The sequence below is a fragment of the Typopeltis vanoorti genome, chromosome 25 (genome assembly GCF_054136105.1).
Source record: "Typopeltis vanoorti isolate ZY-2024b chromosome 25, IOZ_Tvanoo_1.0, whole genome shotgun sequence".
In the NCBI taxonomy this organism is placed as follows: domain Eukaryota; kingdom Metazoa; phylum Arthropoda; class Arachnida; order Uropygi; family Thelyphonidae; genus Typopeltis; species Typopeltis vanoorti.
The window spans coordinates 6,983,204-6,999,607 of record NC_143573.1 but is presented as its reverse complement, the minus strand read 5'-3'; the positions used below and the strand labels follow the sequence as shown (position 1 = coordinate 6,999,607).

At 36.0% G+C, this 16,404-nt stretch overlaps 1 protein-coding gene across 2 annotated transcripts in view; it reads left to right on the top strand.

Moving 5' to 3' along the window:
* The window catches only part of LOC150092514 (MOB kinase activator 2-like), a 191,236-nt gene that overhangs the window by 137,668 nt on the left and 37,164 nt on the right, over nt 1-16,404 (top strand). For both annotated transcript variants that reach the window (XM_090414652.1, XM_090414653.1), the window contains exon 2: nt 11,920-12,083. In XM_090414652.1, coding sequence (XP_090270778.1) covers nt 11,920-12,083 — 164 coding nt within the window. The remainder of the gene's footprint in view (nt 1-11,919; nt 12,084-16,404) is intronic.

Below are 16,404 nucleotides of genomic sequence, written 5' to 3'. Positions count from 1 at the left end.
CAGGTATGACGACTGACGGAGCTCCTTCCATGATAGGAGCTAATTCTGGATTGGTAACATTATTGAAACAGCATTTGGGACGGCACGACGATGAGTTGATACAATTCCACTGTATAATCCACCAGGAGAGCTTGTGCCCTAAGAAACTTGGATTTGAACATGTCATGAAAGTTGTGGTTTCAACGATTAATTTTATAAAATGCCGTGACCTTAATCACCGACAATTTAAAAAGTTTCTTGAAGACATTGAAAGTGAATATGGTGACTTAATTTTTTACACAGAAGTGAAGTGGCTAAGTCGTGGACAAACATTGGAGCGGTTCCTAAATTTAATTGATGAAATTGAAATCTTCACGACTGAAAAAAAAAAAAAAAAAAAAAAAATCCCTGACAAAAAATCCGGATTGGTTATGTGACTTAGCCTTTCTGCTTGACATTACTAATCATTTAAATACATTAAATACGCTACTTCGGGGCAAAGATCAATTGGTTACGCAACTTTACGGCCACATTTTGTCTTTTCAGTTCAAGTTAAATCTATTTCAAATCCAACTGAAGTCAGGGAATTACATCCATTTCCTAATTATAAGAAAGTTTCTGAAGAGTTCAATGTCAACTTCAAAACTGTGTATGTTGAAAAGATTGATAACTTGATATCAGCCTTCAAGGATCGGTTTTCTGATGTTAAAAAAGTGAAACCGTTGCTAGATTTATTTAGCAATCTTTTGCCATTTTGCTCGAAAATGCACCCGAATCAGCACAGCTTGAACTCATCGACATTCAAAACGATGAGAGCCTGCGAAATAAATTTAACGAAGGCAATTTATTAAACTTCTATCGTTGTGTCGATAAAAACAGTTATAAATGGTTGCTAGATAATGCATTAAAATGTGCAAGCCTCTTTGGCTCAACATATATTTGTGAACAAACTTTTTCAGTCATGAATATTAACAAATCGAAAAATAGGAACCGCTTGAGTGATGAAAATTTAGAATCAATTTTGCGGTTGGCTACTACAAAACTCGAACCAGATATTAAAACAATTGTGAAATCAATGCAATGTCACGCATCAAATTAAATTCATTTACTTTTTATTACCTTTTTTGTAACAATTATGATAGGTATAAATAAAATAAACAATATATGGTAGATAACTTTCAAGTTTTTTTTTGGCGGCCCTCCTATAAGTAACAGTGGAACTATGCGGCCCTCGGCCTTAACAAGTTTGTGCATCCCTGCTCTATGGCAACGTTTCTGTTTCCATGATGACAGAACCGCTAGAAAATCGTTATTGATTCTAGTCTCGAACTAAACAACTTTTTTCTTCGCCTTTTTGTACTGATTCTTAACTTATTTTATCTTTGCAAACCAGTTTCTAAAAGTTAGAGATAAAGCAACTATGACTGCTTTATCTCTAACCCTCTGAAGAATGAAAAGAAGACAGAGGTCCATGACATTTCCTTTTGATGAATAAAAGACGTTACAGGATTTATTGTATTTTTGACGTTAGACGTTTTCTCTAGGAACTCGGTTTTCTCATCCTGTAACTCAGAAAAATGTACCATATAACTCAAGATATCGCACATTAATACGAGTTAGATTAGAAACACAAAATGAGAGCACAGAACAACGAAATCCTCATATCGTTTTTGTTCACGCGCCGCCTGGAAATTATTCGAATCTTCCAGCTATCGTATTAATATGGAACTAATCTACAAACTTATTTGCAATCAGATGGCGTTAATGTACAGTCTACTTCCTTTATGGAATAAAAAAAGGGCTGATTTGTTTTTCATTTATAAAGACACGTAACCGATAACTTAAATATTTCAAAATGAAGATTGTATACATTAAAAAACATTACTTTTTTAACTTTTTTCTGCGATGAATTCTTATATCACATATCAGTTTTGTCTTGGCAAATGAGCTCTTGAGCAGAACAACAATGATTGCTGTTTCTTAAAGATAAGTAAAGTAATAAACGCTCAATAAGTTAATATTTGCTACAAAATTGAATTGTATAATAAAAATTTGTTTTTAAGCTACATACTCTAAATAAAAAATTAATAATGCAAAATAAAATAATTGGAAATGATTCAAGGATCACATACAAAGTTTATTTTGTTCCTGAATCTAATTTTATAATATGTCCTTTCTCCTCCATAAAGAAAGTGGACACCTCTCTTGTCATCTTTTCTTGACTTCACGCCCAATAAGTTACAAGCCATATAACATGATAGTGTCATGTGCAGGCAAGGGCTTAAGTGGAAAAAAAAGGAATCTCTTAAAGAGTTTTTGTAAAGCTGGGAGTTATATTCAATATGGGAAGACTACCGAACAACAGAGGTAGATTAAATGAAAGAAGTAGATGAGAAGTTGGCTCTCGATATGTTTTGAGTTGGACTGTATGTGGATACTGACCAGTGGCTTTACTGGTTGGACATCAGTTTGATGGAGCAGTGCCCATGAAAGTAAATAAAAATATATAATGCGGTGACAGAACACTTATGAGAAAGTGACTGGTGGGAGTCTGTGGGTGTGGAGGTGTGTGTGTGCGAGAGAGAGAGAGTTAGAGGGAGAGAGAGAGCAATCCACCTGTTATGCTGGTTGCCCTTTCTATATACAATCAAGAAGTCTTAGGGCTATTTCAGGTGCACCACCCAGAATATGAGAACAATATTCTATGGTTGGTTGGATTTAGAATTTAAAAAATGCTAACAGTTGATTAGCAAAGTAGTGTTTTGAATAAAAATAACACCCATGGGTGTTATTTTTATTCAATTATTCAAGGATAAACTGGATATGAAACGTTGTGAAAAACTGATCCTGAATGAAAATCAGAACATAAGCAAAAATAAGAGAAAGTGACATAGGATCTTTTTTCTAAGTAATAAGAACTGTGCTTCAATAGCATTGAAATTCGCTAAGTTCTAGTCATTCCAATGAGCAGAACTGTTTAACACATCGGTGTTTAACACATTGGTTATGAAAAGGTTTGAATTTTCAGTCCTTTCAGTACTACAAGGTTTCTAGAATAAAGAAGAGAAATTCAGAATACTGTTATCAGCAAAATTATGAATAGGAGTTGAAGTTGGAGAGAGAGAAGATCGGAGATGTAAATTATTCCGCCTTGCATCTTCTGTAAAGGAGGAATCTTTTGTATAGTACCCTGCAGCACTCCACTGATAAAGAAATCTGACGAAAGGAACCATCCCACATCTTGCAATGAATTACCAGACAGAAGCAAGCAATCCAATCACATGTCATGATGGAGACCATAAAATGATAACTTGTTTGGAAGGCCTTGAGGCCAGACATGATTAGATTCCTTGGAAATATCTCGACCAAAGCTGGGCAAGGGTAGCGAAGAGATCTGGAGGCTAGTTATTGATTACCTTCTCCGTCACTTTCGAGAGTATCTAGTGAGAGAAATGGCGGGGATTATTTGATGACTGGCTTTTACCTCCCTTTTATGCAACAGGCTGCACGAAGACATTCACCCATGGTACTGGTAGATACCAGATAAATATGACAACTTATATAGGCGGAACATTAATAGGTGTTAATTGTGGAGCCCAAGTTTTCAGAACAACTGGAGGAATGCCGTCTGGACCAGGAGACTGAGTATCAAAACTACTTAGGATTTTTCTGATGCTCTCTGGCGAAAGATCAGAGAATGAATGAATTTTGAAGTAAATGATCTGTCTTTATTATCCAAACAAGAGTTTAACAAAACGATGGGAGCCTGCCTTATCTTTGAGCGATCTTACTATGGAAACATCAGAATGCGAACGGTAGGGAAAAAAGTAGAAGTCGGGCACAAGAGCCTTACCGAGTGACCAGATGACTCAACAACCATCATCTGTACAGCATTAGAGAAGAGGAACAGAAAAAACTGGAGATCGTCCGGGGAAAATGGCAATAACCATTTCGTGCCTCTAATACGGATGGCAGTGGTATTTTGCTGGGTGGTAAAACACATCTATTGCCTAGAGATTTAGTTCCCATTTCCTCTGCTAAGAAAGAAAGATATAAGGTGGCAATAAGTTACTAAAACATGACATTCCTTTAGTAAACCGATGTTACTCATTGCAAAGTTTCAAAGATTCACTGTCAACCCATTTCTGAATGCGAGCTATAACCAATTTTTCCAAAATCTTCACCACCACTCCTGAGATACTAATTGGTCGATAGTTGGACACATTGGTCTTTGCACCACCACAGGAATGGAAGGAGTGTATGGTAATTCCAATGCACAAGGGTGGTGTGCATTGGAATTCCCATATATTCCTTCCATTCCTGTGGAGTCTAGCTTGTTCTGAGACTCATATTAAACAGCCTGATCAAAGGAATGGCCAGTTCAACTGAACACGTTTACACTCGTGCTGATATCCCGTCAGTCCCCATTGCTGAATTCTTATTCAGTTTGTGCAACAGCTCTAATACTTCATCCTCATAGACCTGAGTTTCTTCATCCGGTGAAGAGGTAGCAATCAGCTCAATGTAACGTACACCAGGTTGATAGCTTTTAACAAAATGGGCACTAATTAGTTGAACAATCTCTTCTGCAACTGTAACCCTCACACCATCTGCATTTATAGGAGTTATTCTTTCATGTTCATTCTTTTATTACTTGCAGCATATCGACAGAATTCTTGTGGGCTGGTGGGCTGTCTTTAGCACACAGAGCCAGTTTCTTTTCATCACCATCATCATGATTAGTGTTCTGTCTCTTGACAGATCCAATGGTATAACTCAGCAGATTCTCTTCCCCCAATTTCCTCTGTCTCTTGCTTCCTCCTTCATTTCCTGATATCTTCTTGTTCCCATTATATCATCATCAAGCATCGTTAGTCGTCTTCTTCCTCTTGGTCGCTTTCCTTCAATTTTCCCTTCTATCATTCTTTTCAGTAGGCTGTCTCCTCTTAATACATGTCCTATCCAGTTATGCTTTCTTCTTCTTATGGTCTTTAGTAAATTCCTTTCTTCTTCCACTCTTTGTAATACTTCTTCATTGGTGATTTTTTCAGTCCACTTTATTTTCTCCATTCTTCTCTATAACCACATTTCAAATGCCTCGAACATTTTAGCTTCTTTCTTCCTAATTGTCAATGTTTCTGACCCATATAAGGTCATACTCCAAATATAGCACTTAATAAGCCTCTTTAGATTTTTATTCATTTTATTAAAAAACGGATTTTTCTTGCTTGTGTAGCTCAGTAGAAGTGGCGTTTGCACTCTACGGGCTTGATCGCACGAAGAAAGGATTTGGTGGTTCAAATCTAGTCGCCGAATAGAGGAAATTTTTCTAAGCCTTTTTTCGACCGTTTCCGAGTAAATCGATCTCTGGCACGGGCTAGCGGGTTTTTTCTCCCGGAAACTCGAGTTTTTCGTCCCGTAAACTCAAGAAAATCGACCGTCGAACCCACGCTATTTTCAGACATTAAAAATATTGTGTTAGGGTTAGGGACCACGAAATGGCGGCACTAACTTGCCGCCTTCTTCACATGGAAATAAAAGAAAGAATTAATAAAGGAGATTGAATTGAACTGCCCACTCAGTCTCCAAAAGTTAGATACGGTAAAAGCCCCGCCTATTCTCTATACGGGAACAAATAGGCATTAGTTGATTTTTTTTTCTTGCTATAAAAGGCATATTTTCCTTTATTAATTCTTTCTTTTATTTCCATGTCACATTTTCCATTTTCTTGTATTATACTACCAAGGTATTTGTATTGTCTCACTTGCTCTACACTTTCTCCATTCATCATCACGTTGATACTTCCTGGTTTCCTGAAGACTCTCATCACTTTTGTTTTCTTTGCGTTAATTTTCATACTATATTTCTTGCATATATTTTCAAATTTTTGCATTAGGTGCTGTAGTTCATCTTCGGTATTAGCTAATATTGCTTGATCATCTGCAAATCTAATATTTTGTATTGTTCTTTCTCCAATAGTGATTCCTCTTTCCTCTTCATAAAATGCTTCTTTTATCATTTCTTCTGCAAATATATTGAAGAGCGTTGGTGACAGGCAGCATCCCTGTCTTACATTTCTGCCAATCACACATTTTTTTTTTAGTTTTTCCTACTTTTATCTTTATTATGGCCGTCTTGTTCATATATAATTCAGCTATTAACCTTCGGTCTCTCCAACCTAAACCTATTTTGCGTAATATTTCCATCAGATTTTCCCATTTCACCATGTCAAATGCTTTTTCAAGGTCGATGAAACAAATATAAACTTCTTTATTTACTTCTATATTCCTTTCGCATATGGTCCTCATTACTCCAATTGCATCTCTGGTTCCTCTGTCTTTTCTAAATCCAAATTGATCAACCCCCAGAAAATACTCCACTCTATTATACAATCTTTGATTTAATATTCTTAGCAGTACTTTGGAGGCATGTGAGAGTATGCTTATAGTTCTGTAGTCACTGCACTTAGCAGGATTGCTTTTCTTTTCAATTGGTATAATAATACTCTCTGTGAAATCTTTAGGCCATACTCCTGTTTTGTAAATGAGTTGCAGAGTTTCCATGTTTCTGTTATGCCGTTGTATAACAGAAACATGGAAATTTAGGATTTCACTAGGTATTCCATCCACTCCTTCCATCTTTCCACTTTTTAATTCTTTATTTGCTGTTTCTACTTCTCTCTTTAGTATTTCAGGACCTCTTTCTTCTGTTGAGATTTCATTTTGCTCTTCCAATTCAATTTTTGTTGGTCTTTCATTTTTTGCGTAAAGTTCTTCGATGTATTCCTTCCATCTTTCACCCTGTATTTCAATATTATAAATCAGTTTTCCTTGCTTATCTTCTAATGGCAGATTTCTTATGCTTTTTTTTAATATTTGTAATTTCTTTTGCTTTTTCAAAGATTTTATCATATCGCCGCCTTTTTTCCATTTCTTCAATTTCTTTACATTCTGCTTTTAACCATTCCTCTCTTGATTTATCAGTTTCTCTTCTCAGTTCACATCATTCTTATGCAAAAAGTATTCCTTCCACATCATCCGTTTCTTATGAATGAATTTCTTGCTTAATATGATTCCACATCCATTTGACTCCTGCCCTATTTATTCTTCGAACTGTCGGGACACACATTCTGATATCGCATTATTTAAGTATTCTTTAAATGCTTCCCATGCAATGTCTAGATTCTTCCCATCTAGCAACCGATCCCATTCTACTAAACTCAGTATACTCCTCAGTTGGTCATAATTTCCTGCTTTGTAGTTCAGCATGTAACCTTTTCTGAATGGAACATTCATAAACCTAGTCACTTCCCAAGTGAGTACTGCATAATCACTGTCACAAGCCGGAGGCAGAATAGTTACGTCTTTTACTGAAATATAATAATAATATTTTTGCAAAAAGGCCTCTGCATCCCTATGGAAATGATATTTGCATCCATAGCACTAGGCAGTCTGAAAAAAAGGACCGTTCTAAGTTCATTCTGGTCGCCGACTAGAAGAACTTATTCTGAGCTTTTCTTCGACAGTTTCTCGAGTGAGTCTATCTCTGGCACTGGAAAGCGATTCCTCCCCGCCCCCCTGTAAACTTCAAAAAATCGACTGTAGAACCCACATTATTTCAGATATTAATATTAATATATACAGCCTTAGAGTGGAGGACCGCGAGGTGGCGGCACTTATCTACCTCTTTTCACCGGATGCTTTGTTAGTGATAGATTTGGATCAGCTATCCCTGATTGTCTACCTGTGGAGATTAAATCGTCCCCTCAATCTCCAAAAGTTAGATAAGGCTAATACTGTCTTGCTTATTTCCTATAAGGAATAAAATATGGTAGTAGCAGATTTATTTATTTTATTTGATATTAATGTTTTGCATTGATAAAGTTAATACTGAAAAATTAATTTTATTTTAATTAACACGAAAAAAAAAACATAAGGAATAAGTAATACTATTACTTATCCCTTATGATTGATGGCCTGAATATTACAGGCCATTATTAAGTTAATTACAAAGCAGGACGCGAACAATGGATTTTATTTTGAAGAAATCTCTTATGCCACAAGTATCTCTTAAACAACTGAAAATTTAATCACTTTCACTACGTAATCAATGGCACAAAACTGTTTGATTAATTTCATATTTTACCGCTATCACTTATGTACGAAAAATGACTGTATATGAATTTTTTTTTTTTTCTTCCGGAAACTTGGATTTTTTTTACGCTTGCAAAACGCTGGAGAATACAGTGATTAACAGAAAAAACTGTATAGTGTGCAGGAGATGGTGCGAGCAGATGATGTATTGTGCAGCATTATAAAAATATAACTGCAATATGTAATTATATGCAGACTCGTCATATACCACTAAGCAACTAAGGCAGTGCTTAGGAGCGACAAGTTTGAAAGCCGCAAAATTTTATCTCAACCGTAAAATCTCCAGGCCCCCCCCCCCCACACACACACACACCTTTAATTTTACTATATTCTTGAATTTCACGGCTGCAAAATAGTGCTTACCTAAGGGGTATCATATACTCGAACAACGGTTCTTCTATTTCTAGGATTAGCGATGACTGCATTATCCTCGTAGAATGGCAGTACAAATTTAATAGCAAATTAAATTCATGCTGGTAGCATGGAAAATTTGTTTTGAACGTTGGTAGTTAAAAATGTTAATATTTTCCATTGGGGATATGTTATGTTATGTGGAATAGTCCTCACAATTCCTTATGTTTCGTTATTGGTAGTTTGTTTCATGGTAACATCTTAAAATCAGATTAATTACAGTACATTTACATTTCAAATTAAAACTAAGTTTTTTATTTTTATTTTTAAAGAACATTCGAACATTCATTATTTGAATATGGTATTTTAAGCATTATAACAAAAATATATTTTATTCTCTATTTCTTCAAGAAATATGATGTAAACACCGATGAGTCACATAACTAACACCAGTAACCATGATTTATGCTTGAAAACAGTCTTGAAAACTAAGATTGAAGAACAAGAACCAAATTTGAAGAAAGCTATCATGTCAGCTGAAACCTTAAAGGTGCTTATACAAGACATAGATACTGGCTCCAGTACATAGTCCATGTCATTTGACTCACATGCCTTTAAGGGTAGAAATAACTACTACTTGAAATATTTGACTTAGTTGTATTTATTTAAAAATTACATAAATTGTACATGAAATTGTGCAATAACAAATATTATGATAAAAAAGCAAGGGGCTAAGATTGGATAGCATGTTGGAGGCTTAATGGATTTTTTACAACACGCAAAAAGAATTAAAATAGAATTTAATACTTCCTGTATTTCGTCCTAGTCACTAGGACATCTACGGGGATTACAAAAACAATTAATGTAACATGCACACAAATATCATATAATACTAAGCCCAACCACGTGGGTGACACTAAAGTCCTATCTAGGTGGAGCGCCCTCTAAGGGCGGTTGTAGGTGGCCTGGAATGTAAGGTGGGACCTCTGGTGACGAGTGTTTCCCAAATCTTCGGAAGCTTAATGCAACCGTATTTATTAAGATTTGGTTGGTTTCTGAGAGCTGCTGCTGCTTCTAAGAAAAGTCTCTCTTTCTTGAATTTGCTGTGGTGGAGCATGGTGGTTTTCTTCCATGATACCCTGTGGGTGGTGTCCAAAATATGGTCAGCCAAGCCTGAATGGCCATAGTTTTGTTTACAGATGTAAGACTTGTGTTCGTCCAGGTGGATGGATGCTGATCTGCCTGTCTGTCTGTCCAAAGTACGCCAGCTTACAGGAACAGGGTACTTTGTAAACTCCAGGCAGAGAGAGAGAGAGGAGGGAGCTGATCTTTCGTAGAACGGATAAGGGTGGCAAGTTTGCGGTGGGGCTTATATGTCGTGTGTAGGTTGTACTTTTCTAGAATCTTGGCTATTTTTTCGGATGTGCCACGGATGTAGGGTATGGTGATGGCATTTTTAAAATCTTGTTGAAAAAAAAAAAAAATTAAAAAAAATAATAATAATAATTAGTTTCTCCCCCTTTCCCCGTCCTTCTCGTCAACAAGATTTTAAAAATGCCATCACCATACCCTACATCCGTGGCACCTCCGAAAAAATAGCCAAGATTCTAAAAAAGTACAACCTACACACAGCATATAAGCCCCACCGCAAACTTGCTACCCATATCCATTCTATGAAAGATCAGCTCCCTCCTCTCTCTCTCTCTCTCTGCCTGGAGTTTACAAAGTACCTTGTTTCTGTAAGCTGGCGTACTTTGGAGAGACAGGCAGATCAGCATCCATCCACCTAGAGGAACACAAGTCTTACATCTGTAAACACAACTATGGCCATTCAGGCTTGGCTGACCATGTTTTGGACACCACCCACAGGGTATCATGGAAGAAAACCACCATGCTCCACCACAGCAAATTCAAGAAAGAGGGACTTTTCTTAGAAGCAGCAGCAGCTCTCAGAAACCAACCAAATCTTAATAAATACGGTTGCATTAAGCTTCCGAAGATTTGGGAAACACTCGTCACCAGAGGTCCCACCTTACATTCCAGGCCACCTACAACCGCCCTTAGAGGGCACTCCACCTAGATAGGACTTTAGTGTCACCCACGTGGTTGGGCTTAGTATTGTATGATATTTGTGTGCATGTTACATTAATTGTTTTTGTAATCCCCATAGATGTCCTAGTGACTAGGACGAAATACAGGAAGTATTAAATTCTATTTTAATTCTTTTTGAGTGATGTAAAAAATCCATTAAGCCTCCAACTTGATGTCCTCACAGCAATTAAGCCTCTACACACGAAGATTGGATAGGACTATGGAATGCTTCTGAGGATAGATTGAAGGTCTTTGGGTTACAAAGACTATTTCATAGATGGAGAAGAGGGGATATAATAGAAACATATAAATTATTAAATTTTCAGTACATGACAGGAATGCAGATAAGGGCCACTCTTGTAAACTGTGTTAGAATGAAATTAGCAAGGATATGACAAATATTTTTTTTTTTCATCTAGAGTGGGAAATTGTTTTTTTTTTTTTTCTTCTAGAGTGGGAAATTGGTTGCCATAGTTGGTTTTGTGAGTGCTTTGCAGATTAAAGGAGAACAGCAAGAAGGTTAGGATCATAAAAATAACAGAATGTTAGCAATCTCAGTTAAGGAGTGTAATATCAGAGCTTTTCTTGTGAAGTTTTTTTATAATTCCCCCTCCCTATGAAATGTTGGAAAATATCACTTTAGGTCTCATTTGTACCCAAGAAATCAAACATGATATCTTTAAAACCACTTTGAGCCTCCAATAAGCAGGTGATGAAAATTATCTACCATCCAAAATGTGTATTTTTGCAAACTTTGATCACTTTCAAAACTTTTTAAACTTTGCACACATTATGTTTCCTACTTGCTAGAAAATGATGATGGATGTTTATTGTCTTTTTTTTCTGTGTTTATGATTTTTATTATTGAAAAGCTTGAATTTAATACACCAGGATGATACTAGTAGTGATTTTGTTAATGGACAGCTATTGCAATGCATGTCTTATTTTTGCTTTTTGCATTTCTTCTTATTTTTCTAATTTTTGGAAGGTTTTAGCAGCCATTTGCTACGAACTGTTATAAAACAGATCTGAACAAGTTTAGAATTTTTTTTGTTGCGATTTTTAAAGTTTGTTTTTATTTTATATTAAAAATTAATTTATTCATTTGCAGTCTGAATTAATTAGTGCCTTTATATTTTCATAAAGTTTGTTTTTAAATATGGTTATTGACTTGTTCTTTTAATGAAAAATAAAATGAACATATCCAGATTTTTATGTAATTAAAATTCCTCATTTCTGATTAGTAATAATAAAGTAAATCTTGCATTTTAGATCTTATCTGGGCTGATTAGTTTAGTTCATAAACTTATACATTGACTAATATTTTGAACATCCTCAACTTTAGGAAGGCTAGACGTAAGGATAAAGATGCAACGGTTCCTTCACAGGATGATCCCAAACTTTATCTTGAATCAGCAGTACTAGAATCCACAGTACCAGAATCAAAATTGCGCGAAATAGTTGAATTACCATCTGGTTTGGAATACAATGAGTGGCTGGCCTCTCATAGTAAGTACTATACTTTTTTTTTTTTCCCAATAGTTTTCATTTATTGCTAAAATAGAAATAAAATAATTCAAAAGGAAAAGTTAAGAACCATTTACAGAGGTCTCTTGATTTAAAATTTAAAAGCCAGCCTGGTTGGCCGAGTGGTTAGTGTATCCGCTCTACAGCCAAAAGGCTGCTGGTTCGAATCCCGCTATGGGCATGGATATTTGTGATTGTCTGTGAAAAATACTAGTAGTGCTGGTGGACAGTAGATGACGTTGGTGTAGATGATGAAGGTGACTGATGGAGAGTTGTAGAGTAGGTGCCCTCCCTTGATGAGTCTTGGACTCCCTGGAGGTGTCAAATAATAATAATAATAATAAAATAATCAGAATCAGCTAACTAGTTATTGTATCTAATTTTATAGGTGTGGGTGGGTAGATAACAACCCCAGAATGGGGTACTACTTTTATGAAATATTTTTTTAAATTGGACCAGTTGCTCACGATTATGTTTTCTTATCTTAACTTTTATAATATATTGTAATAGAGATTGAGAAAAAATATTTTTATTTATACTTATAAATTTTTTATATTTTAATATGTTTGAAGAGAAAGATTTATAAACTGCAGTATTGCGATCTCCAAAATTGAGAGGTAACAGCAACCACCTAGTTTACTAATTTATTTATTTAGTGAATGATGTACAGAAAGTGATAAGAGAATGAACAAATGGAACTATTACATAAAACAGAAAGACATCATAATGTAACAGATTCTGAATTCACAATGAAGCTTCAGGTTAGGTTTAACATGAAAAAAGTTTGTAAAAGTTCCAGGATAAGGGTACACAGGGCAGTCACTAATGGTCTGGGCCAAACTGTTGCAATCTCAGTATGGAGAGCCAATCCATTTCCTTTTGCAATGCATATGTTTGCATCTCCAATGTCCTGCTCTATTCTGGTTACATTGATGTGTTCTAAGGTTAGAACCCTTTAGTCTGGCACAGTGGCGTAGCTAGAGCTGTTGCCGCCCGGGGCGGTCCCTGAGTTTGCTGCCCGGGGTGATTCCTGAGTTTGCCGCCCCTCTCAATACACACCAAAAATACTACAGAAATTCAAAACGACGTATAGGGAAATAAATTAAAACACTATGTTTAGTTTTGAAGTAAAACTTTAATTTCAACATTCTAAAATGTTATTTTTCTTGCTTTTCTGTTAGCAAAATCGTCAATGACATTGGCAAAATCTATTTCATAGTAATGTAGGTAATTCTCAATCAAATTTTATTTAGAAAAACTCCTCTCACAACTAGCAACATTTACAGCAATTGTGAGGAAATTCACAGTAGTATTACAATATTTGGAAATGAGTTCTCGAGACTGTATTTTAGAATTAACTGCAAAAGTTCCAAAAGGTTCAAAGTGCTGCCTGGGTCAGACCGCCCTCTCCGCACCCCCCCCCCCCCTAGCTATGCCACTAGTCTGGCAGTTTGATCAGGAATAGTAACATGTAAGATCAGAGGTGTGTGTTTGCCAGTATAGCTTGCAGGCAGATGTGATATCAGAGGTGTTATGCATATTTGCATAGCAGTTCTCCAGGCAGATCACCTAGATTTCATTCTCAAAATAGTTGTGTGGGAAATATCTCCACATATGGTTCAAGTCAAATTCTTGGCTTTACTCCATAGGTTGCCTAAGCTCTTTTTCTCCATAATGGAGAAGTAATGTGTTGTTAACTGTTGGAAGCCAGTAAGTTAGTGTAGATCGTATTGTTCCAAAGATAAATCTCATGGCTTGGTTCAGATGGACATCAGTCATTACGATGCCACACTGGGGTACAGTATCCTGCTGTGGGATACACTAATGCCAAAGCTGTTGTGCATAGTGTACTGCAACTTCACTTCATAAAGAGCATGTCAGTTTCTGAAAGATGTTATTGTGAGTTTTAAATTTGTCAGTAATGTTTATCAAGTGATTTTTGAAGGTCGCTCCAAGATACTTTGGGTTCTATTGTATTTTACCATGCTATTTCTAAAGTTGAATTTAGGAGCGTTGTTTGATTGGCTGTTATTTAAATGGGAAACAGTAACTTCAGTTTTCTACAGATTGGGTTGTAAGCACCACTGTTTAGTGCAGTTTTTTTTTTTTTTTTTTTTTTAATGCTTTCTGTTAGTATATTCTCTCCAACTTAAAAGGAAGTGCTCTGGGTTGTAATTACAATATCATCTGCATATATCAATCTCCGCGAGACAGTGGTAGGGATGTCATAGGTGTAGTGACTGAAAAAACAGTGAGGCTAGTACAGATCCTTATGAGCAAATTCCATAAGCTAATAAATGGAAATAAATTCCATTCCTTAGCTTATGGATTTTACTTTTGAAGTCATTAAAACTTATCTGAAAACCAGCTATTTGGCAGCATCTTATTTACAAGATTAGCAGTCTTGTATATGACATGCTGTTTATCAATCATACACTTCAGTGCACTTAGAAACATGCTTTGTTTCTTTGGAATAGTATATGACATATTATAATCACGTCTCCTGACCTAGCTATTCCACTTATGATAATTAGGCAAAAATTATTATCAATATACTGTATATTTATAAGTGACTGTGATATTTATTTGGTTACATATTTTGTAACGAAGGCAATAAGTGGAATAGTTAGGCCAGGAGACTTGATCGCAATATGTCATATACTATTCCAAAGAAGGCAAGGAAGGAATACATAATTATTATTATTACTATTAATAAGAGAGACCTCCAGAGAGTCAGGGACTCATTGAGGATGGCCACATGCTACACGCACCAGCTATCATACCTATTCTTGAATTCATTCACACTGCTTGCACACACACAGCATCCAATGGCAATCCATTCCAATCATGCACCAACCTATGAGAGAGAAAAATCTAGCTCTCACTCCGTTCTTAGTGGCATTCATTCTCAGCTTCCACGGATGCTCTATTGTCCTTTTCCTACAAACCATACAATGAAAACTTCCATAAACCGAAATCATATATGACCCTTGCAGAAGTTTGTAAGCCTCAAACATATCACCCATCTTTCTTCTGTTTGCTAGCATCTGCAGTCCACAAATTCTCAATCTGTCTTCATAATCAGTATTCCACAATCCCGTTATCATTTTTAACACTCTCCTTTGCACTATATCCACCCTATCAGAATCACAGCAGAAAACAGGAGACCAGACCTGCACACAGTAGTCAAGGTGAGATCATAGCAAGGCCTTGTAAAGAGGCAAAATGATATTCTTATCTTTACATGCAAAAGTTTGTTTCAGAATTGCAATTATCTTTTGAATTGTATTTGTAATCTTTGCTACATGGCCAATGAACAACTTCCTACCTACCAACACTCCAAGATTCCTAGCCTGATCAATTTCATCTAGAATAATCTCACCAATAGAATATGATGTTGGGTATCTAATCACACCAAAGTGGTTGACTTTGCCTTTACTGATATTGAACTGACATCCATTTTCACATGCCCACAATTCCAGCTTATTCAAATCATTCTGCAAAAACTGCATATCAGCAGCATTCCTGATTACCCTACCTATCTTTACATCATCAACAAATAGCTATGTCACCTGTCAAATCTTTCCCAATATCATTAATGTACAGTTTGAATAACACTGCACCAAAAACGGATCTTAAATCTTAAAAGTTACCTTAAATCTTGCATACTCACATTCCCTGTATACCACTTTTTTATATGTCAGACAGCCATCCTCTTATCCACACTAATATTTTATACTCCGAACCCATATTCTCCAATTTATGCAACATTATTCCATGCTGTAATGTGGCAAAAGACTTAGCAAAATGTAAAAGTATCATGGTGTATCCATTCCCCTTGTCTAGTTCAATGGTAACATTATTATAGAATGTGAGCAAGTTGCTAAAACATGACCTTCCCTTAGTAAACCCATGCTGTTCATTGCAAAATAGAGATTCATCAACCCATTTCTGAATGCAAGCCCTAAACTTTTTCCAAAATCTTCAGCACCACTCTTGAGATACTGATTGGTCGATAGTTGGATACATTGACCAATCAGTCTGTTCTGAGACTCAAATTATATAGCCTGGTCAAAGGAGTAGCCACTTCAACTGAACTCTTAGCACCTAAGCTGATATCCCATTGGTTCCTATTACTGAATTCTTATTCAGTTTGTGCAGCAGCTCTAATACCTCCTCTTCATACACCTGAATTTCTTCATTCAGTGAAGAGACTCAGCAGTGAAGTCAATGTTACATACACCAGGTTAAAAGCTTTTAGCAAAATGGGCACTCAGTTGAACAACTTCTTCTGCATCTGTCA